General features: G+C 42.5%; 1 protein-coding gene across 1 annotated transcript in view; it reads right to left on the minus strand.

Moving 5' to 3' along the window:
• Nucleotides 1-21014, minus strand: part of LOC108520139 (DNA repair-scaffolding protein-like) — a 182714-nt gene extending 161700 nt beyond the window's left edge. Inside the window, exons 1-2 of the mRNA XM_017859416.1 lie at nucleotides 20842-21014; nucleotides 20263-20459 (exon numbers count right to left, since the gene is read on the minus strand). Coding sequence (XP_017714905.1) covers nucleotides 20263-20459; nucleotides 20842-21014 — 370 coding nt within the window. The remainder of the gene's footprint in view (nucleotides 1-20262; nucleotides 20460-20841) is intronic.
• Nucleotides 21015-27704: the final 6690 nt, after the last annotated feature.

Raw genomic sequence — 27704 nt, forward strand, 5'->3', positions numbered from 1 at the left:
AAAAAAAAAAAAAAAAAAAAAAAAAAAGAATTCAATCTGTAACAGGTAAATTAAACACAAAATCTAGATCCTCAGGATCTAATTCAAAACCACAGCTTCTCTGTGCACGCCTGAAATTTCTTTATTGGAGTATATAATGTTGGGTAAAACAGTAAAAATATCACAAACTTTGGTAAGTTTAAAAAAAAAAAAAAAAAAGCCTGTCCAGGCACTGTAATCTCAGCACTCTGGGAGGCTGAGTCGGGCGGATCACCTGAGGTCAGGAGTTCGAGACCAGCCTGACCAACATAGAGAAACCTCGTCTCTACTAAAAATACAAAATTAGCCAGGTGTGGTGGTGCATGCCTGTAATCCCAGCTACTTGGGAGGCTGAGGCAGGAGAAATACTTCAACACGAGAGGTGGAGGCTGCGGTGAGCCAAGACTGTGCCATTGCTCTCCAGCCTAGGAAACAAGAGTGAAACTCTGTCTTGAGAAGAAAAAAAAAAGGCTGAGGAAGAAACTCATAATGCCTTACATCCAGTGGTTTGAAGCAATAAAAAGGAAATCCTGAACAGAAGAACAGGGTGCTGATCATGAGACACAGCAATCAGGATTCCAATCCCCTCCACTTTAACCAGTTCCATCACTAAGTCCACCATTCAATCATGTTCAAGCTTCTAACACTAAACACCATAAAAATCTGTCCCTCACCTTGACACCATCTAGCTTGCTCACTCCCTTCTCCAGCAGCCTTATACATAGAGTTATCCACTTGAATATTTTATATTTCTTCTTTTTTTTTTTTTTTTTTTTTTTTTTTTTTTGAGGCGGAGTCTCGCTCTGTCGCCCAGACTGGAGTGCAGTGGCCAGATCTCAGCTCACTGCAAGCTCCGCCTCCCGGGTTTACGCCATTCTCCTGCCTCAGCCTCCGGAGTAGCTGGGACTACAGGCGCCCACCACCTCGCCCGGCTAGTTTTGTATTTTAGTAGAGACGGGGTTTCACCGTGTTAGCCAGGATGGTCTCGATCTCCTGACCTCGTGATCCGCCCGTCTCGGCCTCCCAAAGTGCTGAGATTACAGGCTTGAGCCACCGCGCCCGGCCGAATATTTTATATTTCTAACCATTGCAAATTCTTTACTAGCCTTCCCATCAAAACTGCTTTCTCTTTGGTTATTTTTTTCTTTAGTTTTTTTATTCTGCTTCCCCTTGGTTACTGTATTTCTCTACATTATAGATGTACAAGTATATTTGTTACCTACATTTTATTAATGTGTAAATGACAAAGAACTGAACATGAAATTCAATAAACTGGTTTGAAATAAGGAAGGTCTTACAGAGTAATGTACAAAGAGTAATATTTTCAAGATCTTGGTAAAAGTACATACAAAACTCAAGCACAAAGTAAGTTTCGCTTTTTTCCATAAATAAACTAGCATTTGGACAGACAATATTGTACACTGCTTTTCCTTGGTCATAGCATTTAACAAGTACAGAATATAAACAAACTGGACAGGTAACTTTCAAAGAAATTATTCATGTGTGTCTAAATATTTACAGAAATTACACCTTCTTTATTTATTCTCTTAACATTATAACAGGCAAGGCATGGTGGCTCAGGCCTGTAACCCCAGCACTTTGGGAGGCCAAGGCAGGCAGATCACTCGAGCCCCAGAGTTTGAGACTAGCCTGGGGAACATGGCAAAAGTCCATCTGCCCAAAAAATAAATACAAAAACTAGCCAGGCATGGTGGCGTGTTCCTGTAGTTCCAGCTACTCAGGGTGCTGAGGCAGAAGGACTGCCTGAGCACAGGAGACCCAGGCTGCAGTGAGCTGCGATCATGCCACTGTACTCCAGCCGGGGCAACAGAAACAAGTTCCAGTCTCAAACAACAACAACAACAAAAACACACACACACACAGAAAATTTAAAAAAATAAATAAATAGAAAAAAGTCATCAAGGTCTCACTATTCGTTCACATTCCAAAAATATTTACTAAATACAAAATTACGTATGGGGCACCCAGCTACCAACCTGACATAACTATTTTAATGTTTTCCTACCCTATTTGAGTCTTCTGATTAGACATTTTCTTCCAGTTATAACTGTAAAATAGTGTTGTATTCTGCTCCTTTTATTTAAAATAATAAAATATTTTATTTATACAGAGATTCTACTCATTGTAAGAACGGAAACTAAAACAAAAATATACGCAAAGCCAATGGAAATCTTACTTACACATAAGAATGCATACTCTGCTTTTGATTTCATCAGCATGGAAAATATTATTCTTTCCTATTTTTCAAATAACACATCCATGCTAAAACTAATGACACTAATTTAAAATAACAATGTATAAATTTTTAAATAATATACGCATTTGTATAAAAACATGTGCAGGGAAACAGATCCAAATGCTTATATATCAAATGCTTATGTTTTGCTGATTATAGGTTTTATGGTTTATGGGGATATTTTATTTTCTTTCTTTCTTTCTTTTTTTTTTTTTTTTTTTGAGACGGAGTCTCGCTCTGTCGGCCGGGCTGGAGTGCAGTGGCCGGATCTCAGCTCACTGCAAGCTCGCCTCCCGGGTTTACGCCATTCTCATGCCCGCTTCCGAGTAGCCTGGGACTACAGGCGCCGCCACCTCGCCGGCTAGATTTTTTGTATTTTTTAGTACGGACGGGGTTTCCGTGTTACGCCAGGATGGGTCTCGGGATCCTCCTTGACCTCGTGATCGGCCCGTACTCGGCCTCCAATCGTCGCTGGATTACAGGCTTGAGCCCACCGCGCCCGCCCTTTTTTTTTTTTTGAGACTGAGTCTCGCTCTCTCACCCAGGCCGGAGCATAGTGGCACAATCTAGGCTCACTGCAAGCTCCCACTCCCGGTTTCACGCCATTCTCCTGCCTCAGCCTCCCGAGTAGCTGGGACTACAGGTGCCCACCACCACGCCCGGCTAATTTTTTGTATTTTTAGTAGAGATGGGGTTTCACCGTGTTAGCCAGGATGGTCTCGATCTCCTGACCTCGTGATCCACTCGCCTGGGTCTCCCCAAGTGCTGGGATTACAGGCGTGAGCCACTGTGCCCGGCCTATGGGGGATATTTTCTATTATAGTCTTTATTTTCTAGCAACTCCACAATCCCTGTGTATTATTTCTATGATTAGTATTGTGAACAATTGTTTAAAACTGTTCTAGGATGGGCGCGGTGGCTCACGCACGTAATCCCAGCACTTTGGGAGGCCAAGGCGGGCGGATCACGAGGTCAGGAGATCGACCCCATCTCTACTAAAAATACAAAAAGTTAGCCGGGCATAGCGGCAGGCGCCTTGTAGTCCCAGCTACTAAAGAGGCTAAGGCAAGAGAATGGCGTGAACCCGGGAGGTGGGGCTTGCAGTGGGCCGAGACAGCCCCACTGCACTTCACCCTGGGCGAAAGAGCGAGACTCGGTCTCAAAGGAAAAAAAAAAAAAAACTGTTCTAATTGGCACATAGTGAAATCTATTTCTCTGGCTTGAGTCCCTGTTCCAAAAGAACATGAGTACGTGCTCCCCCTGCTGGTTACATGAAAACATTAAACACCTATAACGGAGAGTTGCTAGTTTCCAAAAAGTATGAGCAGTAGTTAGAAGCAAATGAGCATTTTAAATGAAATAATGTGAAAAGGCAATGATACTTAACTATAAATTTAAGAGTAAACGAAGACATGTGAAAACGACCTAACTACTCGATATGCTTTCTTCCCTAACTTTCTCTACATCCTATTTCTTCCACACACCCATACTTTTTTCTCCCTCCACCTCAACCCATGACATTGTCTGATCATTATCCATATGATGCAACAGGATTTTTATGTAATCGTATTGAAATAAGTTTTAACCTACTTTTCCCAAATACATCTGTGGGCCTTGAATATCCCCAGCTCCAATCCCATCCCCACTTATATTTTAATTAAGTTGGGTCATTTAAAGCAACATGGATGTTAGAAGACAGCAGAGCAAGGCCTTAAAATTCTGAGGCAGCCCGGCGCAGTGGCTCATGCCTGTAATCCCAGCACTTTGGGAGGCTGAGGTAGGTGGATCACAGGGTCAGGAGTTCAAGGCCAGCCTGGCCAAGGTGGTGAAACCCCATCTCTACTAAAAATACAAAAATTAGCTGGGTGTGGTGGCGGCGCCTGTAATCCCACAGGAGGCTGAGGCAGAAAATTGCTTGAACCCAGGAGGCGGAGGTTGCAGTGAGCCAAGATCGCGCAACTGGACTCCAGCCTGGGTGACAGAGAGAGACGCCATCCCAGCACTTTGGGAGGCCAAGGCAGGCAGATCACTTGAGGTCAGGAGTTTGAGACCAGCCTGACCCACATGAAACCCCATCTCTACTAAAAATACAAAAATTAGCCGGGCATGGTGGCAGGCGCCTGTAATCCAGCTACTTGGGAGGCTGAGACAGGAGAATTGCTTGAACCCGGGAGGCAGAGGTTGCAGTGAGCTGAGATCGTGCCACTGTACTCCGGCCTGGGAAACAGAGAGAGACTCCATCTCAAAAAAAAAAGGGGGGGGGCCAGGTGCGATGGCTCACATCTGTAATCCTAGCACTTTGGGAGGCCGAGGCAGGGGGATCACAAGGCCAGGAGATCGAGATCATTCTGGCTAACACAGTGAAACCCTGTCTGTACTAAAACTATAAAACATTAGCCGGGCGTGGTGGCAGGCACCTGTAGTCCCAGCTACTTGGGAGGCTGAGGCAGGAGAATGGCGTGAACCTGGGAGGTGGAGCTTGCAGAGAGCCGAGGTTGCACCACTGCACTCCAGCCTGGGCGACAGAGCGAGACTCCGTCTCAAAAAAAAAGGAATAGGTCAGGCACAGTGGCTCACACCTATTATCCCAGAATGTTGGGAGGCTGAGGCTGGCAGATTGCTTGAGCCTAGGAATTCAAGACCAGCCTGGGCAACATGGCAGAACCCTCTTTCTACAAAAATTACAAAAATCAGCCAGGTGTGGTAGCATGTGCCTCTGGTCCCAACTACTTAGGAGGCTAAGGTGGGAGGATTGCTTCAGCCCAGGAGGTCAAGGCTGCAGTGAGCTGTGACTGTGCCACTGAACTCCAGTCTGGGTAATAGAGAGAGACCGTGTCTCAAAAAAAAAAAAAAAAAAAAAAAAGGAATAACAATGGAATCCTGGCAAGGTGCTGTGGCTCATGCCTGTAATTCCAGTACTTTGGGAGGCCGAGGCGGGTGGATCACAAGGTCAGGAGATCAAGACCATCCTGGCTAACACGGTGAAACCCCATCTCTACTAAAAATACAAAAAATTAGCCAGATGTGGTAGCGGGCGCCTATAGTCCCAGCTACTCGGGAGGCTGAGGCAGGAGAATGGCGTGAACTCGGGAGGTGGAGCTTACAGTGAGCCAAGGTCGTGCCACTGCACTCCAGCCTGGGCGACAGTGCGAGACTCTGTGTCCAAAAAAAAAAAAACAGATGGAACCCTGAACTTGTTTAACCCCAAGAAGGCAAAAAAAAGAAACAAGACAGAGCTCAGAGGTGTAAAAATAAGATGGCTGACTTGAGCACTAACAATATCAGTAATTCTCTTAAACAGGCTGGGCGAGGTAGCTCAAGCCTGTAATCCCAGCACTTTGGGAGGCTGAGGTGGGAGAATCACTTCAGCTCACAAGTTCGAAACTAGTCTCAGCAACATGGTGAAACCTCGTCTCTACCAAAAGTACAAACATTATCTGGGTATAGTGGTGCGCATCTGTGGTCCCAGCTACTCGGGAAGCTGAAGTGGGAGGACAGTTTGAGCCTGGGAGGCAGAGGTGGCAGTGAGCCAAGATCATAAACCAATCGTATGCTGTTTTGAAGAAGCTAAGTTCAAATTCGACATTATAGGGAGGATGAAAGTAAAAGAATGGAAAAAATTATACCAGGCAAACATTGATCAAAAAAGCAGGAATAACTGTATTAACATCTAATAGAGTAGACTTGAAAGCAAAGGTAATTACTAGAAAGAGAGAGAATGCATAATGATAAAAGGATCAATTCGCTAGGAAAACATAATATTAATTATGATAGAGACAGGAGACAGCCAAATGCCACCCATGTCATTGTGCACTGGGGCTTGCCTAAACATGCCCATGGTGAAAAATTCCATCCCTTAACACATGCACAGTAAGGGAAATAAATCAATGTGGAGTGGCTCAGACTAAGGCCCAACCTGCAAACTGGGAGAATGGGGTAGAGCCAACGGGAATTCACGTCTTATGGCAATGGGTGGGGGCAGGGAGGAGCCTGGCCTCTTCAGCTCATGTGGGGTGGCCTGGTATTCAATCTGTGAGGTGGGAGCCTGTTGGCAAGACCCCCTTTCTTCCACTGAGAGCTTTCTTTTCATAAATACTGCTCTCCTCACCTTTCAATGTGGCCGCGTGCGTAATTTTTCCTGCTCATGAGATAAGAATCCGGATTTTAGCTGAACTAAGGAGCAAAAAACCCTGCATCACTATGCGCATGCCCAGGAAAAAACTGAAAAGGCCCTAACCTCTGAACTCTAGATCATCTCGAGGCTCTGCACAAGGAGGAAATGAAGGTTAAACTGGCATTACAAACTGCCAAAGCATATGTCTCAACAGAGTCTCTCCATAAAAGATAACAGACTTACTGGCTCAAAGCATTTAAGGTAATCTCTATCCAATAATCCACAGACAACTAAACGAAACACAAAACATCTTCATTAGCTACACACAACAGGCAACACGAACTTTACAAACTTCATCTAGTAAAATCATTAAACAAAATTTTAGCACCAATAACAAACAGAAACCCTGGGGAGGGGATGGGAGAATTTAATATCCAGGGTCGTCACCTCACACTATTTAAAACGTCCAGTTTTCAAGCAAAAATTATAGGCCAGGCAAGGTGGCTCATGCCTATAATCCCAGCCCTTTCGGAGGCTGGCAAGGCAGGTGTATCACTCGAGACCAGGAGTTGGAGACGAGCCTGGCCAACATGGTGAGAGCCCGTCTCTACTAAAAATACAAAAATCAGCCAGGTGTGGTGGCACATGGCTTTAATCCCAGCTACTCAGGAGTCTGAGGCAGGAAATCACTTGAACCCAGGAGGCGGAAGTTGCAGTGAACTGAGATCGCGCCATTGCACTCCAGCCTGAGCAACAGAGCAAGACTCCGTCTCAAAAAAGAAAAGAAAAAAAAATACAAGAATTAGCCCAGCGTGGTGATGCAGGCCTATAATCCCAGCTACTCAGGAGACTCAGGCAGGAGAATCGCTTGAACCCGGGAGGCAGAGGTTGCAGTGAACTGAGATCACGTCACTGCACTCCAGCCTGGGCATCGTGGTGAGACTGTCTCAAAAAAAAAAAAAAAAAAATTATAACACACATGAAGAAACAGGAGAGCATGAAAAGGAAAAAATGCAGTCAAGAGAAAATGTCCCTGAGAGGAGCCAGAACTTGGACTCACTAGACAATGACTTTAAATCACTTACTATAAACATATTCAAAGACATAAACTATATCCAAAAAGTGAAGAAAATTATAAAAATGCCTCACCAAATACAGAATATCCAGAAAGACACAGAAATTATAAAAAGACAGAACCAAATACAAATTCAGGAGTTGAAAACTACAGTAACTGAAATGAAGAATTCACCTGAAATCAAAATTTGGCCTGGCAAAAAAAAAAAGGAATTCACAAACTTTAAATCAGACAAACGAGATTATCCAAGCTGAGAAACAAGAAAAAAAGGGCATAAAGAAAAACGAACAGAGCCTCAGAGACCTGTGGGGCACCATCAGACACACAAATATATGCATAATAAGAGTCTCGGAAGGAAGGGGAGAGAGAGGTAGAAAGAATATTTGAGGAAACAAAGCCCAAAATGCTTCCTCAATTTGATGAAACATTATGCAACCAAGAAGCTTAAAATTTTAAACTCCAAACTGCATAAGACCTAAAGAGATCCACCCTAAACATACCACGTCAACTGGTGAAAAACAGAAAAAACTATGAAAGTAGTTAAAGAAAATGACTCTTCATATACAAAGGATCCTCAATAATCGTAACAACTGCATTCTTGACAGAAACCATGAAGACAACCCCCTACCCCAAGGAACAGCAGAATATACATTCTTCTAATGTAAACATGAAACATTCTCCACAACAGACCATATGTTAGGCCATAACTCAAGCTTCGATAAATTTAAAAGGAGTGAAATCATAGTAATACTACAGTAATACCGTTCTTAGATAATAATAGAACGAAATTTAAACCTTACAATAAAAATAAAATGAAAATTCACAAGTATGCGAACATTAAACACACTCCTAAACAGCCAAGAGATCAAAAAAAGAAATCATGAGAAAATTAGAAGATAACTTTAAAAGGAATGACAACAAAATACACCAAAACCTATAGATGCAGCTAAAGCAGTACTTACTGAGAAATCTGTAGCTGTAAATGACTATATTTAAAAAGAAGAAAGATCTTTAGTCAGTAACTTAAACTTCCATCTGGCAGAAATAAATGACACAGAGAATAGAAAAACAACAAAGAACATAACAACAACAACAAAAAAAACTAAAAGTTAGCTCCTCGAAAAGATCAGCAAAATTGACAAGCTAGGCTGACCAAGGAGGTTTAGGGGTGGGGAAGAGAAGATTCAAACTACAAAACTCAGGAATAAAAGAAAGTGAGGAAGCACTACCAATTTTGGAGAAACCCAAAAGATTACAGAGAACATTATAAGGAAATAATATGAACTACATACCAACAAATTAAAGAACTAAAATAAATTGAACAAATTCCTAGAAAGACAAACTAGCAAAACTGACTCAGAAATAAACAACTGATCAGAGAGCTATAACAAATAAAGAGACTGAATCAGAAACTTCAAAACTTCCTACAAAGAAAAGCGGAAGCTCAGAGGGCTACAATGGTGATTTATAACATTTTAAGAAACAGTATCTATCCTTCAGAAACTCTTCCAAAATACAGAAGAGGGAATACTTCCTAATTCACACCATGAAACCAGTATTACCCTGATAAAACCAAAACATAACAAGGAAGCACAGAGCAAAACTGTTTATGAATATAGATGCAAAAATCCTGAATAAAATACTAGCAAACTGAATCCAGCAACATATACAAAGAATTATACACTATAACCAATAGACATTTTTCCCAGGAATACAAAGTTGATGTAATATTCAAAATTCAATCAATGTCATATGTTATATTAACAAAATAAAGGATAAAAACCACAGGATTGTCTCAATTAGATGTAGGAAAAGCAACTGACAAAGGCCAACAACTATTCAACGGTACAAACTCTCAACAAACTAGCGATAGAAGGTTATTTCCTCAACCTGATAAAAACCTATATACAAAGAACCCACAGCTAACATTATACAGAATAGTCAAATATTGGATGCTTTATCCCTAAAAGAAAGAACAAGAAAGGATGTCAACTCTTCCCATTTACATTCAATATTTGACTGGAGGTTCTAGCCATGGCAAGGAGAAGAAATAAAAGATGTCTAAATTGGAAGTAGTAAAATTATGTCTACTGACAAACAGCATGGTATTTTGTTTGTTTTCTTTCCTTTTTTTTTTTTTTTTTTAAGAGACATGGTTGGCCGGGTGCGGTGGCTCACACCTGTAATCCCAGAACTTTGGGAGGCCAAGGTAGGCGGATCACAACGTCAGGAGTTTGACACCAGCCCGGCCAATATGGTGAAAGCCCGTCTCTACTAAAAATACAAAAATTAACCAGGCATGGTGGCACATGCCTCTAACCCAACTACTCAGGAGGCTGAAGCAGAAGAATCACTTGAACCCAGGAGGCAGAGGTTGCAGTGAGCTGAGATGGTGCCACTGCACTCCAGCCTGGGTGGCAGAGCAAGATTCTATTTTGAGGGGGGCGGGGGGAGAGAGACTCTCACTCTGTTGCCCAGGCTGGAGTGCAGTAGCACGATTATGGCTCACTGAAGCTTCTACCTCCTCGGCTCAAGCAATCCTCTTGCCTCAGCCTCCCGAGTAGCTGGGACCACAGGCATGAGCCACCACATCCTGCTAATTTTTGTGTTTTTTGTAGAGACTAAGTTTCACCATGTTGCCCAGGTTGGTCTCGAACTCCTACGCTCAAGTGATCCACCTGCCTCAGCCTCCCAAAGTGCTGGGATTACTGGTGTGAGCCACCATGCCTAGCTGCATGATCTTGTACATAGGAAATACTAAGGAATCCACACCCCAGAAAACCCAAACAACTATTAGAACCAATAAATGAGTTCAGCAAAGTTGCAGGATACAATCTCAATATTTTAAAAAACCAATTGAGCTGGGTGCGGTTGGCTCATGCCTATAATCCCAGAGCTTTGGGAGGCCAAAACAGGAGCATCTCTTGAGCCCAGGAATGTGAAACCAGCCTGGGCAACACAGTGAGACTCCATCTCTACCAAAAAATTAACAAAAAGTATTAGCCAGGCGCAGTAGCATGTGCCAGTAGAACTGCATTCAAAATAGCATCAAAAAGAATAAAACTCCTAGGAATAAATTTAACCAAAGAAGTACAGGACTTTTTCACTGAAAACTGTAAAACATAGCTAGAAATTAAAGAAGATCTAAATAAATGAAAAAGACAACCCATGCTCACAGGAAATAATATTGGTAAGATGATAATATTCTCCAATTTGTCTATATATTCAACCCAATCAAAATCCCAGATGGCTTTCTGCAGAAACTGACAAGCTGCTATTATTCATATGGGAATGCAACAAACCCAAAACAGTTTAAAAAATCTCAAAACAGAAAACAAGTCAGAAACTCACACTTCTAATTTCGACACTGCCAAGTTACAGTAATTAAAACAGGATGGTACTAAAATAAAGGGAGTCATGGAGATCAGTGGAATAGAATTCATAAGCCAGAAACAAACCTTTACTTTTATGGTCAACTGATTTTCAATTAAAACAAAAAAGTGCCAAGACAATTCAAGGACAAAGAACAATTTTTTCAACAAAGAGTGTTGAGACAACTGGGTATCCACATCCAAAAGAATGAAGTTGTATCCCTATCTCAGTGTGTAGAAAAATTAACTCTGAATGAATCACAGACCTAAATGTAAGAGCTAAAACTATAACCCTTGGAAGAAAACATAGGAATAAATCTTTGTGACCTTGGTTTAGGCAATGATTTATTAGACATGACACCAAAAAGCACAAGCAACAAAAGAAAAAACAAATTGGACCTCATCAAAATTATTCAAAACATTTGTACTTCAATAAGAGAATGAAAAGCAAACCCAAAGAATGGGAGAAAATATCTGCAAATCATGCATCTTATAGGGGAACAGTATACAGAATTTTAAAGAACTCATGATTAAACAATAAAATGGCAAATAACCCAATGAAAATGCAGCCAAATACGCTGAATAAACATTTCTTCAAGAAGATACAGAAATGCCCAATAAGCACACGAAAAGATACTCAACCTCATTAGAGAACTGCAAACCAAACCACAGTGAGGTAACACTTCACAACCATTAAGGCAATGGCAAGTGTTAGCAAGAATGTGGCAAAATTAGAATATTCATTCCTTGCTGTTGAGACTGTAAAAGGTGCAACCACTTTGGAAAATTTTAAGTTATCCAAAATGTAAACATACAGTTATTATGTGACCCAAAAATTCCACTGCTAGAGAAAAAAAACTTAGGTCTACATAAAAACACATACACAAATGTTCAACGCAGGCCAGGCATGGTGGCTCACGGCTGTAATCCCAACACCTTGGGAAGCTGAGATGGGAGGATCTCTTGAGCCCAGGAGTTTGAGAACAGCCTGGGCAATATAGTGAGACTTCATCTAAATTTAAAAAAAAAGATGTTCAAAGCAACATTATTCTTAACAGCCCAAAAGAGGAAATAATCCAAACGTCTATCAACTAATAAATGGATTTTTAAAATGCAGTATGTCCATGCAATGAAAAATTTATTCAAAATAAATAGGAATGAAGTACTGATACATGCAACAACATGTATAAACCTGGAAAACATTACGCTTAATGAAAGAAGCCAGTCACAAAATGACCACACTTTATGTGAAATGTCCAGAATAGGCAAATCCATACACACCGAAAGTAGCTTAGTGGTTGCCAATGGATGAGGGAAGAGAGAATGGAGAGTGACTAGTAATAACTATGGGGTTTCTTTTTGGGGTCATGAAAATATTCTACAATTAGGAATGTTTGTACAACTCTGTAAATATACTAGAAACCACTGGATTTTCCACTTTAAAAAGGTGGATTTTATTATCTATAAAACTGAGTAACAACATTGCCAATGAGACTGTAAAATTATACAGATACAACCACTTTCGAAAAGTTTGTCACTTTCTTATAGAGCTAAACATCAAATTACCATAGGTTCTGGTAATTACACACTTAGGCATTTATCTCAGAGAAATGAAAACTTACATTCACACAAAAACTTGTACACAAATGTTTATAGCAGTTTTATGTGCAATAACCAAAATCTGAAAACAGTCTAGAGGTCCTTCAATAATAAATGTTAATCCAAACTCTGGTATGTCCATTATATGGAACACTATTCAGCAATTAAAAGAAAGAAACTACTGGCTGGGCACGGTGGCTCACGCCTGTAATCCTAGCACTTTGGGAGGCCGAGGCAGGTGGATTGCATTGCCTGAGCTCAGGAGTTCAAGACCAGCCTGGGCAACAAGGTGAAACCGTGTCTCTACTAAAATACAAAAAATTAGCCGGGCATGGCAGCGGGTGCCTGTAGTATCATCTACTCAGAAGGCTGAGGCAGCAGAATCATTTGAACTGGGGAGGCAGAAAGTTGCAGTGAGGTGAAATTGCGCTATTGCACTCCAGCCTGGGCAAGAGAGCGAGACTCCAACTCAAAAAAACAAACAAAAACAAAACAAAAAGAAACTACTGATATTCACAACAACTTGGATAAATCATGAGAGTTTGATATTGTATTTAAAAAAAAAACCTCAGACCAGGCATGGTGGCTCAACCAGCACTTTGGGAGGCCGAGGCGGGCAGATCACCTGAGGTCAGGAGTTTGAGACCAACCTGACCAACATGGTGAAACCCCATCTCTACTAAAAATACAAAATTAGCCAGGTGTGGTAATGCATGCCTGTAATCCCAGCTACTCGGGAGGCTGAGGCAGGAGAATCACTTGACCCCAGGGAGCATAGGTTACAGTGAGCCGAGATCATGCCATTGCACTCCAGCTGGGGCAACAAGAGTAAAACTCCATCTCAAAAGAAAAAAAACAACAACAACCTCAAAAGGTTACATACTACGTGATTCCATTTATGTAACATGCTTTAAATGACAAATTTTTTTCTAGTAATTAGGGGAGGGAGTTACTGGAAGTGAGTGACTGTGATTATAAAAGAGATCCTTGTGCTGATGGACAGTAACTTGACTGTGGTGGTGGATACACAAACCTACAGAACCTACATGTGATAAAACTGCACAGAATTGCTATGGCCTGATGTTTATGCCTCCCCAAAATGTATTTGTTGAAATCCTAACCCCTGAGGTGATCGTATTAGGAGCTGGGGCCTTTGCTGGGTGATTAGAAGTTATGGGATTGATGTCCTTATAAAAGAGACCTTGGAGAGCTCCTTTACCTCTTCCACCATATAAAGACATGGTGAGAATACGGCTGTCTATTAACCAGAAAGCAGGCCCTCACCAGACATGAAATCTGTCAACACTTTGATCTAGCAAGGCCCAGCCTCCAGAATTAGTTTATAAAACAATTATTCTCCATATTACTCACAATTGTCTGTGAATTTACAATTATCTCAATTAAAACAAATGGAATGAGATGTGCAAGGGACCGCTGGGTTTTACAATAAACTTTTTTGTAGTATTTTAACTTACCTATAAACATGTATTATTTTGACTAAAAAGAAAACATGTTTTCCCTTAAGTAAGGTACTCTATGCAAAGTGCTTAACATATAGAAAGTTTTCAATATAAAGCTCTCCTTCCCTTTGGTTTGAGGAATAAGACAACCTCTAGGCCAGGCACAGGGGTTCCCGCTGTAATCCCAGCACTTTGGGAGGCCAAGGAGAAAGAATGGCTTGAGGCCAGGAATTCAAAACCAGCCTCAGCAACACAGCAAGACCCTATCTCTACAAAAGAAACTTAAATATTAGCCAGGCACAGTGGCATGGCCTGTGGTCCCAGCTACTCGGGAGGCCAAAATGGGAGGATCCCTTCAGCCCAGGAGCTCAAGACTGCAGTGAGTCATGATCGCGCCCCTGTGCCCCTGTGCCCCACAGCCTGGGTGACAGAGGAAGACCATCTCCAAAAAAAAAAAAAAACAAGACAACTGAGATGTCAATACTAAGTAGTCTAATTCTGAGATGTAGAGCCAGCAGTAAATCATTCAATGAGATTATCAAGGCCCTAAACTGGAACCATGAGGTACTTCTACCAAGACAACTATGAGAATTTCCTGCCATCAATGAAAAACTTGAAAATGAGCCTTTTTCCTATTTCTTGTTCAACAAGCTGAAAGACAGCAATTCCAGGGAAATCTAGAGACAAAGTAGTAGAGGATGTATACTATCTTTGTCCTCATATGATTTCTTTAATTATCATGGTGTTTCATTATTAATTGCTTTCATTATCACCAACATTTATTGAGTGCTTATATGCTCAGTATATCATTCCATGCATTCGCATCACTTAATCCTCACATCAACCCAGCAATACAGGTATTAACCCCATTTTATAAAGAAAAGACAACTCAATGTTAGGTATACTGCCCTATTCAGAGAGCTAGGAAGCAATGTGTCAAGATTTTCTCCCATGTATGTCTATGTCCAAAACTAAATATATTATCTCACGTTAATAAAAGTGTCTATCAACAACTATACAAGCACTTCCCACACATAGGCACCACAAGCGAGTTTCTGACTGGGCTCTAAGTATCTGAAAATTCACTGGGACTTTTCAGTCCTACTCACATTATCAGAGTCACTCCCTCCCAATCATGACGTTCCCGTGCCATTCTGCACTCTATGGCCTACTTCTTCAGTGCTGCCTTTCAAGCATTAAGACCCCTACCCTTTTACCAACCCATGGGGTTACCAATCACCAACCCATGGCGCCACTGGAAAAAAGTCCAAAAATGATAGCAGCTCCCTCCAGTTATTCTTATTACATGTCCTTGGCCACTGTTGAACACTTATATATTCCCTAGTCCTCCATTCATTCACACACACACACACCTACACAGAATCTCACACATACATGTGAGTTGCATACCCACACTTCTCTTGACATCTCCATATCAGCCTCATAGCTCATGTTGTCACATCTTCCCCAGGAAAAAAAAATTAGCCATCGTAAAAATCAGCTAACTTCCCATCTACTGAGCTCTCCTTCTTCCCTACAGTCTCCGGGGGAAAAGTTACTATTCTCTGAAACTAACTCTACTCTGTAATGGAATCCAATCCTTCTAAGATACTAAAAGGTCCTGACTCTCCCCACTGGCTTCTTCTTTCCTACTTCAAAGAGGCAAAATGTTGCCCTTTCTTGACAAAGAAAACACTTTTCAACCTGCAGTCTTGAGTACTCTTCAAGCTCATGTGTACATTGTATTTAATCAATACCTACCATCTGCTTGCCCTAGTGCAAGAAGCACCAGAAATAAAATAAATTGGCTGGGTGCCATGGCTCATGCCTGTAATCCCAGCACTTTGGAAGGCTAAGGCAAGGAGGACTGCTTGAGGCCAGGAGTTCAAGACTAATCTGGATAATATGGCAAGACTCATCTCCAAAAAAATTTAAAAACAAGCTGGGTGTTGTGGTGCACCCCTGTAGTTCCAGCTACTGGGGAGGCTGAGGTGGGAGGATCGCTTAAGCCTGAGAGGTCGAGGGTGCAAAGAGCCACATCACACCACTGCACTCCAGCTTAGGTGACAGAGTGAGACCCTGTCTCAAAAAATAAAAAATAAAAATAAAAAAAAGAAAGAAAAGAAGTTTCAGTGATGAGAGGGACCCAAACAGTTAGAGAAAGAAGGTGTCATCAGGAAGATGTACTCTTCCTTTATTTCTCTCTTTCAAGGTCTTGCTGAGATACAGTTTTTCTTTCAGTGGAAAAGAGTGAGCAGAAGGCGGGGCGAGGAGGAGCCAGAAGCTCTAATTCAGCCCAATGAGGTAAAAGGAGCTGTGAGAGTATTACAGCTGGGGAGGAACAGAAAATCTCAAAAGGCGCCAGGTGGGCACAGTGGCTCACACCTGTAATCCTAGCACTGTGGGAGGCCGAGGCGGGTGGATTACCTGAAGTCAGGAGTTCAAGACCAGCCTGATCAACATGGTGAAACCCCATCTCTTCTAAAGTACAAAAAAAGTTAGCCGGGCATGATGGCAGGTGCCTGTAATCCCAGCTACTCAGGAGGCTGAGACAGGAGAATGACTTGAACCCAGGAGACGGTGGTTGCAGTGAGCCAAGATCGGGCCACTGCACTCCAGCCTGGGTGGCTGAGCAAGACTCTGTCTCAAAAAAAGAAAATCTCAAAAGGTAAGCTGCTGCCCAAGAACAGGAGTATATGTGGTCGCCCTTGGCTACTTCATAAGGTAAGGGAGAACACAAGGCATAAAGGGAAGAATCACAGCATGTTAAGGGATAGTGAGGGGCTAGAGCAGGAGAAACCCATGGAGGGGAGTGAGGAAAGAACTAAGATACCCCAGCCTTTGAGCAACTGACTGCCTTAATCTCCTTGAGTCTTAAATACCACATATCTATATATCCTAACATCAGTTAAGTGGCAAACGACTTTCCCACTTCTCACAGGTTCAACTTCCTGAATCATCATGGGTTCCCTCCTCTTCCTCTTTCAATCACAGTTGCCTAAATCTCACCTTCTGTTTGTAGTCTATCAACTCAGTCCTTTCCATTCTATTCCTAATTCCACCACTTTAGTCCATGACCACATCACCTTTCATCTTAAGAGTCCTGATATATCTGTGTGGCTTGTCCAAAATTGCAAAATCATTCAGCTGTATCGTTGAGGCTGATACCCAAGTCTTCAGACTAGGGTATTTCCTCATGTTTCTTCACACCTAGAATACTTGCAAATCTTCTAAACTAGTTGCCCTTTCATAAATTAATCAGATGTTTATTAGGTATCTAGTATGTACAAGGGATATGACAGGTACTCTGGGGAATATAGGCTGAAGAAATAGTCCCTAATCTTAAATGTCTAGACTGTAAGCGAATAAAGGTGTAGACACAAATAAACCTAAATGTAAGACACGGAGTAATAAGAGTTACTTACATAAAATTCCACAGACTACAGAAGAAAGTTCATTTACAGCTGGGATAATTTGGGAGGCGAAATTTGGGGTGGGCCTCAGTGGATGATTAAGATTCCAATCAGCAGAAATGGGAGAATTGGCATTATTCCAAACCAAGAAAATAAAGAAAAAAGTTCATTTACAGCTGGGATAATTTGGGGGAAGGTGGGATTTGGAGTGGGCCTCAATGGATGATAAAGATTTCATGGCCCGAAGCGGTAGCTCACACCTGTAATCCTAGCACTTTGGGGGGCTGAGGCAGGCAGATCACGACGTCAGGCGATCAAGATCATCCAGGCTAACACGGTGAAACCCCGTCTCTAATAAAAACTTTAAAAAATTAGCTGGGTGTGGTGGCGGGTGCCTATAGTCCCAGCTACCTGGGAGGGAGGCTAAGGCAAAAGAATGGCATGAACCTGGGAGGTGGAGCTTGCAGTGAGCTGAGATTGCGCCACTGTACTCCAGCCTGGGTGACACAGCAAGACTGCATCCCCCCAACCCAAAAAAAAAAAAAAATTCTCAATCAGCAGAAATGGGAGAACTGGCATTATTCCAAACCAAGAACATATGCAATTACCACTAAGGGGCAAGAAAGTCCAGTGACAGCAGTAGTCCATTTCATCTATAAGATAAATAATGAACAAAGCTGTAAAGTTAAGAAATAAGACACAGATACATTATGGAGGCTGTGAAAAACAGGCTGAGAGCCTGAACAAAAGCAAGGTCTGGGGCAGACTAGCTGAATATAAATCCTAGCTTCTTCCCTTAACTGCTCTGTGACCTTAGGCAAATTAGCCTCTCTGCTGAGCCACAGTTACCTCATCCATAAAACAAGACTAATGGTATCTACCTCACAGGACTGTTCAAATAAATTGGTTAATACATATAAAGCACTAAACACAGGATAAGTCTGCAATAAATTATGATGTAGCCAATAAGTAAAACGAGATTTAGGTAGAGGACTAACAATATAATCAAAGTAGTGCCTAAGGGAAAGTCACCTCTGAAGATGGAATGAGCGCATGCTAGCTGGCATCACACAGCAACACTCCAACCATTAAAGTACTTTGAGACTGACCGCGGGAGACAAAAACAAAAAATAAAATCCTGGGAAATACTGTGGAAGCCAGCCTCCAAGGTGGGCCCTGTGATCCCCAGCTCCTGGGGATCCTCTATAGTCTCCTCATACATTGTACCAGGTTGGTCCATGTAATGAATAGACAGCAGATGGGATGTCACTTCTGAGAGTAGGCTATAAAAGACACGGGGGCCAATATCTTGTTGCTCTCTCTCTTGCTCTTGGGAAAGCCAGGACCCTGTTGTAAGCTGCCCTATGGAGCTATCAAGAAACAACCATGTGAGTGAGCTTGGAACTGGATTCTCCAGCTCCAATGACCCTTTATTTGACTGCAGCCTTGTGGGAGATCCTGAACTACAACCACATAGTTGAGCCGTTCTCAGATTCCTGACTCTCAGAACTCTATAATAAATATTTGCTATGAACTGCTTCAGTTTTCAGCAACGTATTACACAATAGACAACTGTACAACTACTAAAAAAATTTGATAAGTCTTGAAAAACGACAAGATGAAGAGACCAGAAATAAACGTCAATTCAAAACTACTAAGATTTCTAAGTCAAGAGAAACTGTTAGGGCCTGGAGGACTAAGGGTGAGATGACGATTTTGTGATGCACTAAGTTTGAGCTCTAGGGAAAGATCTAATACAGATCTGAAAGTCATCTATACAGCAGTGACAATTAACTTCAATGTATGATATTGCCCAAAGCAAATGTGGAAAATGAGAAGCAGCACAAGGTCAAAAATTAGAACATGGCACGAACACAGTAAAGAGAAGAAAATAAGCTGTTGCAAGACAGGAAGACAATCAGGGTAGCAACATCAGGGATGTTCCAAAAGAAATAAAAGCAAGTGGTCAATGTGTCAAATGCTCCAATGACCAAGTAAATAACTTACACTGGATTTAGCAAATCTATGTATTTCCTTGATTTCTTTTCATACATTAATACTTCTGAAATCAGGCTGTATCTTATAATCAAACAGAGGTGCCTGAAATGAATTTCTTTATTCCCTAAAGCCAGTCACAAAATTGATGGTGTGGGCTGATAATAAATGGTATTTGAGAAGCCAGAAAGCATGGTAGTGGTAAAGAAGTTGAACCAGTATATGTGGACTATTTTTTTTTCAGAAGTTTTCGAGTAAAGGGAAGAGTCAAGAAAGGAGGTCCTGTGTTTGTTTTTTAAAAACTGTTTTACTATGAGACAAACGTATTTGAAAGCAAGGAAGTTAGAAGGAACTTTAAAACGACAAAGGACACGTGCCAGAACAAGCACAATTAGCAGAACAAAAAAGGATGCACTCGCGGATACAGGTGCAATTAAACACCATTCACCCAACGATTCCTAGGCACCCGCTCCCGTTCTGGACCCCGAGGCAGCGCGGTGTCCAAGAACTGGGCGGTCAGCCGCACAGTCCCCTCCCAGTGCTGCAGGAAGAAAGGCAGAGTTGACAGGGGATTATCCGGGAAGACTGACAAAGCCACGCCAGGATTACCTGCTGTTTGATGCATTACACCAGAATCAAAAAGAGACAAAAGTAAAGCCAAGTATCTCCGCAGCGGACACACGCTCCCGCCCGCTGCGTCCCTCGGCGGCCCCACCCCTCCCCTTCCGTACTGCCGCTGAGGGCCCCGCCCGCACGCCAGGACCAGACCGGGACCTGGGGGCGGCACCCCGCTGCGCGGGCTCGCTCCACGCGCGCAGACGGGACCCGCCACCACCTAGCCCTCTACCCGCAACGCCCACGCTCTCTCACCCCAGCAGCCCTGGGCCTGCCCCGCGCTGGCCCGCCGCTTGCCCGCAACGCGGGAAACGGCCCGGCACCCACTCCCAACCCAGAGCCTACCTTGGAAGCTCCAGCGCGCCAGCCGCGGGGCATCTCCGGGAGAGCAGCCTGAGCGTACCGCCCCCTCAGCGCGCCGCCGCCTCACCTTGGCGCGCCGCACCGCGCGCTGCCATTGGCGGGCGCTCGGGCGCAGGGCGGGGCTTCGGCGGGGGGCAGGGCTTCTCCGGGCCCCAGAGCCCCAGGGCCTCCGGGACTGCCTGGTTGGGCCCAGAGCCCGGAAGGAGTGCAGGGCGGAGTGTAGAGCTTCCTTCCCCGGGGCCGGTGGGGTCTACGGGGTGCGCTCTGGGCTGTGGCGTTGCTCGCCCGCGAGTTTCTGGGGAGTTCGGGAGAGCTGCTGGGCTGGCGCCTGGAGTGGGGGCCGCCTCCAAGTGTTGTCTTTCGAATTCAGTTACTTTCGTTTGTGTTGTCAGGCAACAACTGACCTTAAATAAAAATGAAAACCAGAAGTAGGCTACACATGCAATAATGGATACTTAAGGAATGGGAGTGGCTGCTGGTGACTGGAGCAGAGAGGGTGTGGTTTCCCCATGTTTGGGGGCCGGGGGTAAGGACTAAAGTCTAAGTGTCCAGAGCCCGGACTGCATGTCGGTCATCACATCAACAGGAGAACTGGTGGAGCCTGAGGAAAGGCTACGGGGTGCCAGAGTCTGAGGGGGCGGGAGATTGCGTTCCTGCCACGTTCGCCCGGGCGCACAGGGGCTCTGCGGGGCCCGCCGCTCCTCAGGGCGTGAGAGAAGTGGGTCTGAGACCATGCGGCGTCGACCACAGTCGACCCAGCAGAAGCCGGGGAAGGCCACGAGTTTGACTGGGTCCCAGGACTGTGAAGAAGGCGCCTCCCATGGAGAAAGCTACCAGGTAGTTTAACAAGGTAAAAAAGCGTCGGCCTGGGGAGGAGGAAAGGATGCTCAGAAAGTTGCCTCAAAAGGACGCAGAAGTGGAGGTGAATCTTCTGCTTCAGAGGCACTTTTTTGTGCCTCTGTGAGAATGCATTGCTTTCTGGTTGATCCATCTTCAGGTTTTCTCTCCGTCCTAGTCCCTGTTCTGCCAACATCCCGTGTTTGAATCTGGTACCGAAAGCCGCAGATACTTGGTTCATGGCAGATGTCCACTCTGCAGTGGCTGAAAACACAGAAGAAAAACCATCTTCGCCTGGGAAGGACATTATTGCTAGTGCCATTACTGTCAACAGTTGTTAACAAAATAAACGGCATGCCCAATCTAGTTGAGGATTTTGGACACCGGGCTTCCCACTGGGACTGCACCAAGAAACTAGGTCTGCCATTGCCGCCTCCCCTGGGCCTCGCTGTCTTAGCACAGTAAGTGCACCTGACCGCGCCGGGAGTCCCCATTTCACTCCCGCAACCCGGCCTGTGATGAGGCTCCCGCTTGTCATCTCCACCAGGAGGTGCTGTCCTGCCGAAATGTTGGGATTTTTCTCCAAACTTCCACCTGTTCAGAATTCACCATCTCAGTAGTGGCGTGGACATCCACCTGGCCATAGCTCACCCAGAAACCTATGAATTTTTGTGAACAGGTTTGTGTCCCTTACCAATCTGTCAACTTTCCACTGCCACCACTGTTTCCCAGGCCACTAGTGTGTTTTGCCCAGACTGCTGGTAGCTCCTAACCCATGTCCCCTAATCCACTTATCCCTCACATACGACACACATACAATCCATTCTCCACACAGACACCACGGTGATGTTGATGCTGTCTATTATTGGCCTTCCTTTTGGTGGTCAAACGTGTCTAGCTCCTGCAGCCTTGAGGTCTAATAAGCATTTGCTCTTCGTTTTGCCTAAAAGGCTCTGGCCTCTTGCCATGCCATTTCCTATGCACCTGTCAAATCTGAACCTGGTGGCCAGCTTCCCTAAACTAGCAAGCGTGAACCTCCCTACTCTTCATGTCCACAGGACGCCTACTCTGTTGAAGATGTTGTGACAATCAGAATCTAAATAATTACGATAGTTATTTGTTATACCATGTAGCTCCACCACCATGCTGTAAAGTACTACCATTTCTGTCTTCTCCGTTTTTGTATCTCCATCAATTAGCACAGTGTCTTCCATATACAAAGTACTCAATTATTTACTATGGATGAACTACTCATTGTGAAACAGAAATGACTTGCCAGAGGCTGCACAGCTAGTAAGTGTTCAGGATTAGAACTCATATGTGATACCAAGATCCACGCATTCTCCACTACACCAGTCAGATCATAGTAGAATCACAAGGAATTTTTCACTTGAACGTATGAACTCAGCAAAAGGGAACTGTTGATGAGAAAGATGAGACCCTGCCGAAAGGGACTCATGAGGCCTCTCCAGTCTTGTCTTATTTCCTCCTCAACAAACACTCAATGGCAAACATCAAGACAAACCAGAAAGTCCTTCTTTTAACTTTTTTATCATCAAACTTTTTGGCCTAGTTGTTGTTCTGCAGATATCTGTGGTCTTCACTCTGCTTACAGCCATCCTAAGGATTCCATGGAGATCCATGGAGTCTGGGGAGGTTGTGACTCACAAGAGCATCTCTGTTGCACCTTCAGGGTAGCTTTCCTTCCATCTGTCTTATATATGGGGCAAGATTGTATTTAAAGAAAGATCTAATAGGAGGAAAAATGTTTAGAATCTACTCATCAATATTCTTTTTTAGTCTGGTAGATGATAGTGCTCTAGGCTGCAAATGAATCCAAGATTTAAACGTGAAAAAAATGTCAAGGTATTAGAATAAAATATGACCAGATTCCTTTATAATCTTAGAGTGGGAGAAAGGTTTTCCAACTATGACTCAAAATGCCCTAGTTGTAATAGGAAAGATTGATCAATTCAGCTACATAAAAACCCTAAATTATGCATGGCAAAAAAAAAAAAACACAATAAGCAAAGACAAATGGCAAAATTGAAGAATAGTTCATATTGATGTCATATAGAAACAACCCCCTAAAGTATAAATTACTCTTGGAGGAGTAACCAAAAGTATTCCTTGGGGAAATAACCAAAACCCAGTAGAAAATAGGCAAAGGACAAGGGCAGTTCACAGAGAAAGGAACACAAATGGCTTTTATACAATGAAAAATATACTATCTCACTCATGGCAAGAAAAATGCAAACTTAAACTGCACACCTATCATACTGGCTAAAATCCAAGTCCTCAACAACACATATTGGGGTAAGGGTCCTCTCATGTATTGCTAACAAAAGTACAAAATTAGGCAACTCCTATCAATGTGACTGTGGGAATATGTTTCAAAATTATAAGTGTATTTACTCTTTAAGCTAGCAATCGTACTTCTGGGAATTAATCCTACACATACACCTGCACACATATTGTCTTTGTTTTGTGCTGCTGTAACAGAATATCTGATACTGGGTAGTTTACAAAGAACAGATGTTTACTTTCTCACTCTGAGAAATCTGAGATCAAGGAGCTGGCATTTGGTGTCTGGTGTGGGCCTTCTTGCTGTTAATGGGATTAAGGCCACGAAAAGAAGAAGGCAGAAGGCCACGAAAGCAGGCTAGCCAAATGCTGCATGAAGCCTCTTTTATAAGGCCCTTAATCCCATTAACAATGGAGGAGCTTTCATGGCCTATTTGGCAACACCTGAATTTTAGAGGAGACACATATGAAATGATAACACATGTGAAATGGTATGTATGTAAGGGTATTTATTGCAGCATAGATTGCAATAGCAAAAGACTAGAAAAAATTGATATATTTGTTTACTTGGAGAGTAAGGAGACTGTTAAATATGCCATGGTAATACCTTCATAATGATCTCCAGCTTTACTAAATGAAAAAAAAAATTGACAGAATATGATTCATAGTGTGCTGCCTCTCTGGTGCAAGAAAACAGGAAAAGAAAACATATTGCTTATATCTGCATGAAGAAATGCAACATCAAAATAGATATATAGAAAATAAATAAAAGGGGTTACCTAGTAGAGGGGAGGAACCAAGTGATTGGGATGAGGGGAGGAAGACTTCTCCATCTCTACTTTTTAATGTAGTTTTGTATACCTATTTTAAAACAGATTGAAAATTAAGAAAATGTGTGCTTTGTTCTAGAATGATGATGGTTGTACAACTGTGAATATTGTAACAGATCACTGAATGGTACACTTTAAAGGGTGGTTTTATGGTATATGAATTATATTTCAATAAAATAATTATTTTAAAAATGTTTGGTGAGGGGCTGGTAGCATCAGCAGCATCTGAGAAATTGTGAGAAGTGCAAATTCTTGGACTCCGTACTAGACCAATTGAATCAGAAACCTAGTGGATAAGACCTGGCAATCTGTTTTGACAAGCCCTTCAACTGACTCTGATGCATGCTCACCTGTGAGAAGCACTGGACTGGATGCAGTTGCACAGAGTAACAGGCTGTCACACAGTGGTCGCCCACAAAACATCCGTCTAGGAGACCCGTGCACTCAGGGTGGGAAGAAAAGGCCTTGTCAGCCTCTTCTTTTATCATTGACTACAATAATGTTAATAATAATAATATGATATTTATATTTGCAGGCAATGTTAATCCCTTTTTATGAAATGAAAATAGTGCCTCACCTGATGAGCTAGAACACAGCAGATACATAGTAAGTGCCAGGAAGTGTTAGCAATTATTATTATCATTGATCTCAGAAAATCTCTATGACAATTGTGTGAAGTACATTATGATTACATATGAGATAATTGCATCACAGACATATTACATAACTTGCAAAAAGCCACAAACCCAATAAGTGGTAAAGCACAGAGGTTTTCAACTTCGGTGAATCTCACTTTATCTCTTTTTCCTGATCACACTTTGAGAACCATGGATCTAGGTTCTCAAAGGTATACAAATGGTTTTTATACATACAAAAAGTAGGAGCGGAAAATAGAGTCAAATGCAAATTATTCAAGGAATGTGCATTCATTCATTCAACAAACAAATATTGAAGTTTACTATGTGCCAGGCCTATGTTAGGCCTTAGGCCTTAGTTGATTTTCTTAGTCTATTTGGGTTACTATAACAACCCATCAACTAACAACCCATAACTGCATAGCTTAAAAAGAATAGAAATTTCAGCCGAGCACAGTGGCTCATGCCTGTAATCCCAGCACTTTGGGAGGCCAAGGTGGGTGGATCACGAGGTCAGGAGTTCAAGAACAGCCTGGCCAACATAGTGAAACCCTGTCTCCACTAAAAATACAAAAAAATTAACCAGGCGTGGTGGCGGGGCACCTGTAATCCTAGTTACTTGGGAGGCTGAGGCAGGAGAATTGCTTGAACCCGGGAGGCAGAGGTTGCAGTGAGCCGAGATTGCACAACTGCACACCAGCCTGGGCAACAGTGCGAGACTCTGTCTCAAAAAAGAAAAAAAAAAAGAATAGAAATTTATTTCTCAAAGTTCTCGAGGCGAAGAAGTCCAAGATCAAGGCACTGGCAGATACAGTGTCTGATGAGGGCCCATTCCTCATAGATGGCACCTTCTAGTGTGTTCTCGCTCACATGGTGGAAGGGGCTAGTTATCCCTTTGGGGTCTCTTTAAAGGCATTCACCCTATTCATGAGGGATCTGCCCTCATTACCTACTCATGCCAAAAGTCCCACTTTCTTTTTTTTAACTTACCTTTTAATTGACAAAAATTACATATATTTATGGTATACAACATGTTTTGAAATATGTATACATTGTGGAATGGCTAAATCAAGCTAATTAAAACATGCATTACCTCACATAACTTTTTTGTGGTTGAAAACACTTAAAATCTACTCTTAGCAATTTCCAAGTATATGATACATTTTGTTTGTTTGAGACAGGGTCTCACTTTGTTGCCCAGGCTGGAGTGCAATGATGCGTCCTCAACCTCCTGGGCTCAAGAGACCCTCTGCCTTAGTCTTCCGAGTAGCTTACCAACACATTTGACTTTTTTTTTTTTTTGTAGAGACAGGGTTTCACCATGTTGCCCAGGCTGGTCTCAAACTCCTGGCCTCAAGCGATCCTGCTGCCCCAGCCTCCTAAAGTGTTGGAATTACAGGCATGAGTCAGTGTGCCAACCCAATACATAGTTATTAACTATAGTCACCATGTTGTACAATAAATAGATCTCCTGAAGTTATTTCTCCATCTAACTGAAATTTGGCCAGTCCTACCCATCTGTCACCCCAGCCCCTGATAACCATCATTCTACTCTCTGCTTCTATGAGTTTAACTTTTTAAGACTCCACATATGAGATCAGCAGTATCTGTGTTTATGTGTCTGGCTTATTTCACTTAACATAATGTCCACCAGGTTCATACATGTGCAAATGACAGGGATTCCTTTTTTTTTTAAGACTGAATAGTATTCCATTGTGTATATATACCACACTTTCCTTATCCTTTCACATGTTGATGGACACAGGTTGATTCCATATCTTGGCTATTATGAATAATGCTGCAATGAACATGGCAGTGCAAATGTCTCTTTGACACACAGATTTCAGTTCCTTTGGGTATATACTCAGCAGTGAGATTGCAGGATCACATAGTAATTTTATTTTTCAGTTTTCTTAGCAATGTCCATACTGTTTTTCCTTAATGGCTATATTAATTTACATTCCTTTTTAATGGCTGTATGATATTCCATTGGGTGGATTACCATTTTGTTTATCCATTAATCAGTTGATGGACCTTTGTGTTGTTTTCACATTTTGTCTATGAATAATGCTGCCCTGAACATTTGTGTAAAAGTTTTGTTTGAACACGTTTTCTTTTATTATTATTATTATTATACTTTATGTTCTAGGGTACATGTGCACAGCGTGCAGGTTTGTTATGTATGTATACATGTGCCATGTTGGTGTGCTGCACCCATTAACTCGTCATTTACATTAGGTATATCTCCTAATGCTATCCCTCCTCCCTTCCCCCACTCCCAACAGGCCCCGGTGTGTGATGTTCCCCTTCCTGTGAACACATGTTTTCACTTGGGGGTATATATGTAGGAGGGGAATGACTGGATTATGTTTACAATTTTATGTTTAACTTTCTGAGGAACCACAAAACTCTTTCACAGAAGTTGCACCATTTTATATTACCTACAGCCATGTTAGAGGGCATCCTTGCCGATACTTTTAATTTTCCCCTTTAAAAAATATTTAACCATGCTAGTGGCTATGAGATGGTATCTTATTGACTTTGACTTGTATTTCTATAATGATTAATGATGTTGAGCATCTTTTCATGTGCTTTTTGGCCATTTCTCTATCTTCTTTGTAGAAATATCTATTCAAATCAGTTGCCCATTTTTAAAATGGGTTGCCTTTGTTTTGGTTGGGGAGTTTAAGAGTTTTATTGTTTTGCCTGGAGTCCTTACTGGCTAACACGTATCTGGGGTGTACTAAACTTGCTTTATTGAGGCGAAGTTGTACAATAAAAAATTTTTAGTTTCTAAAATGATCTTTTAAATGAAAAT

Source organism: Rhinopithecus bieti, unplaced genomic scaffold (assembly GCF_001698545.2).
Source record: "Rhinopithecus bieti isolate Rb0 unplaced genomic scaffold, ASM169854v2 scaffold_50752, whole genome shotgun sequence".
In the NCBI taxonomy this organism is placed as follows: domain Eukaryota; kingdom Metazoa; phylum Chordata; class Mammalia; order Primates; family Cercopithecidae; genus Rhinopithecus; species Rhinopithecus bieti.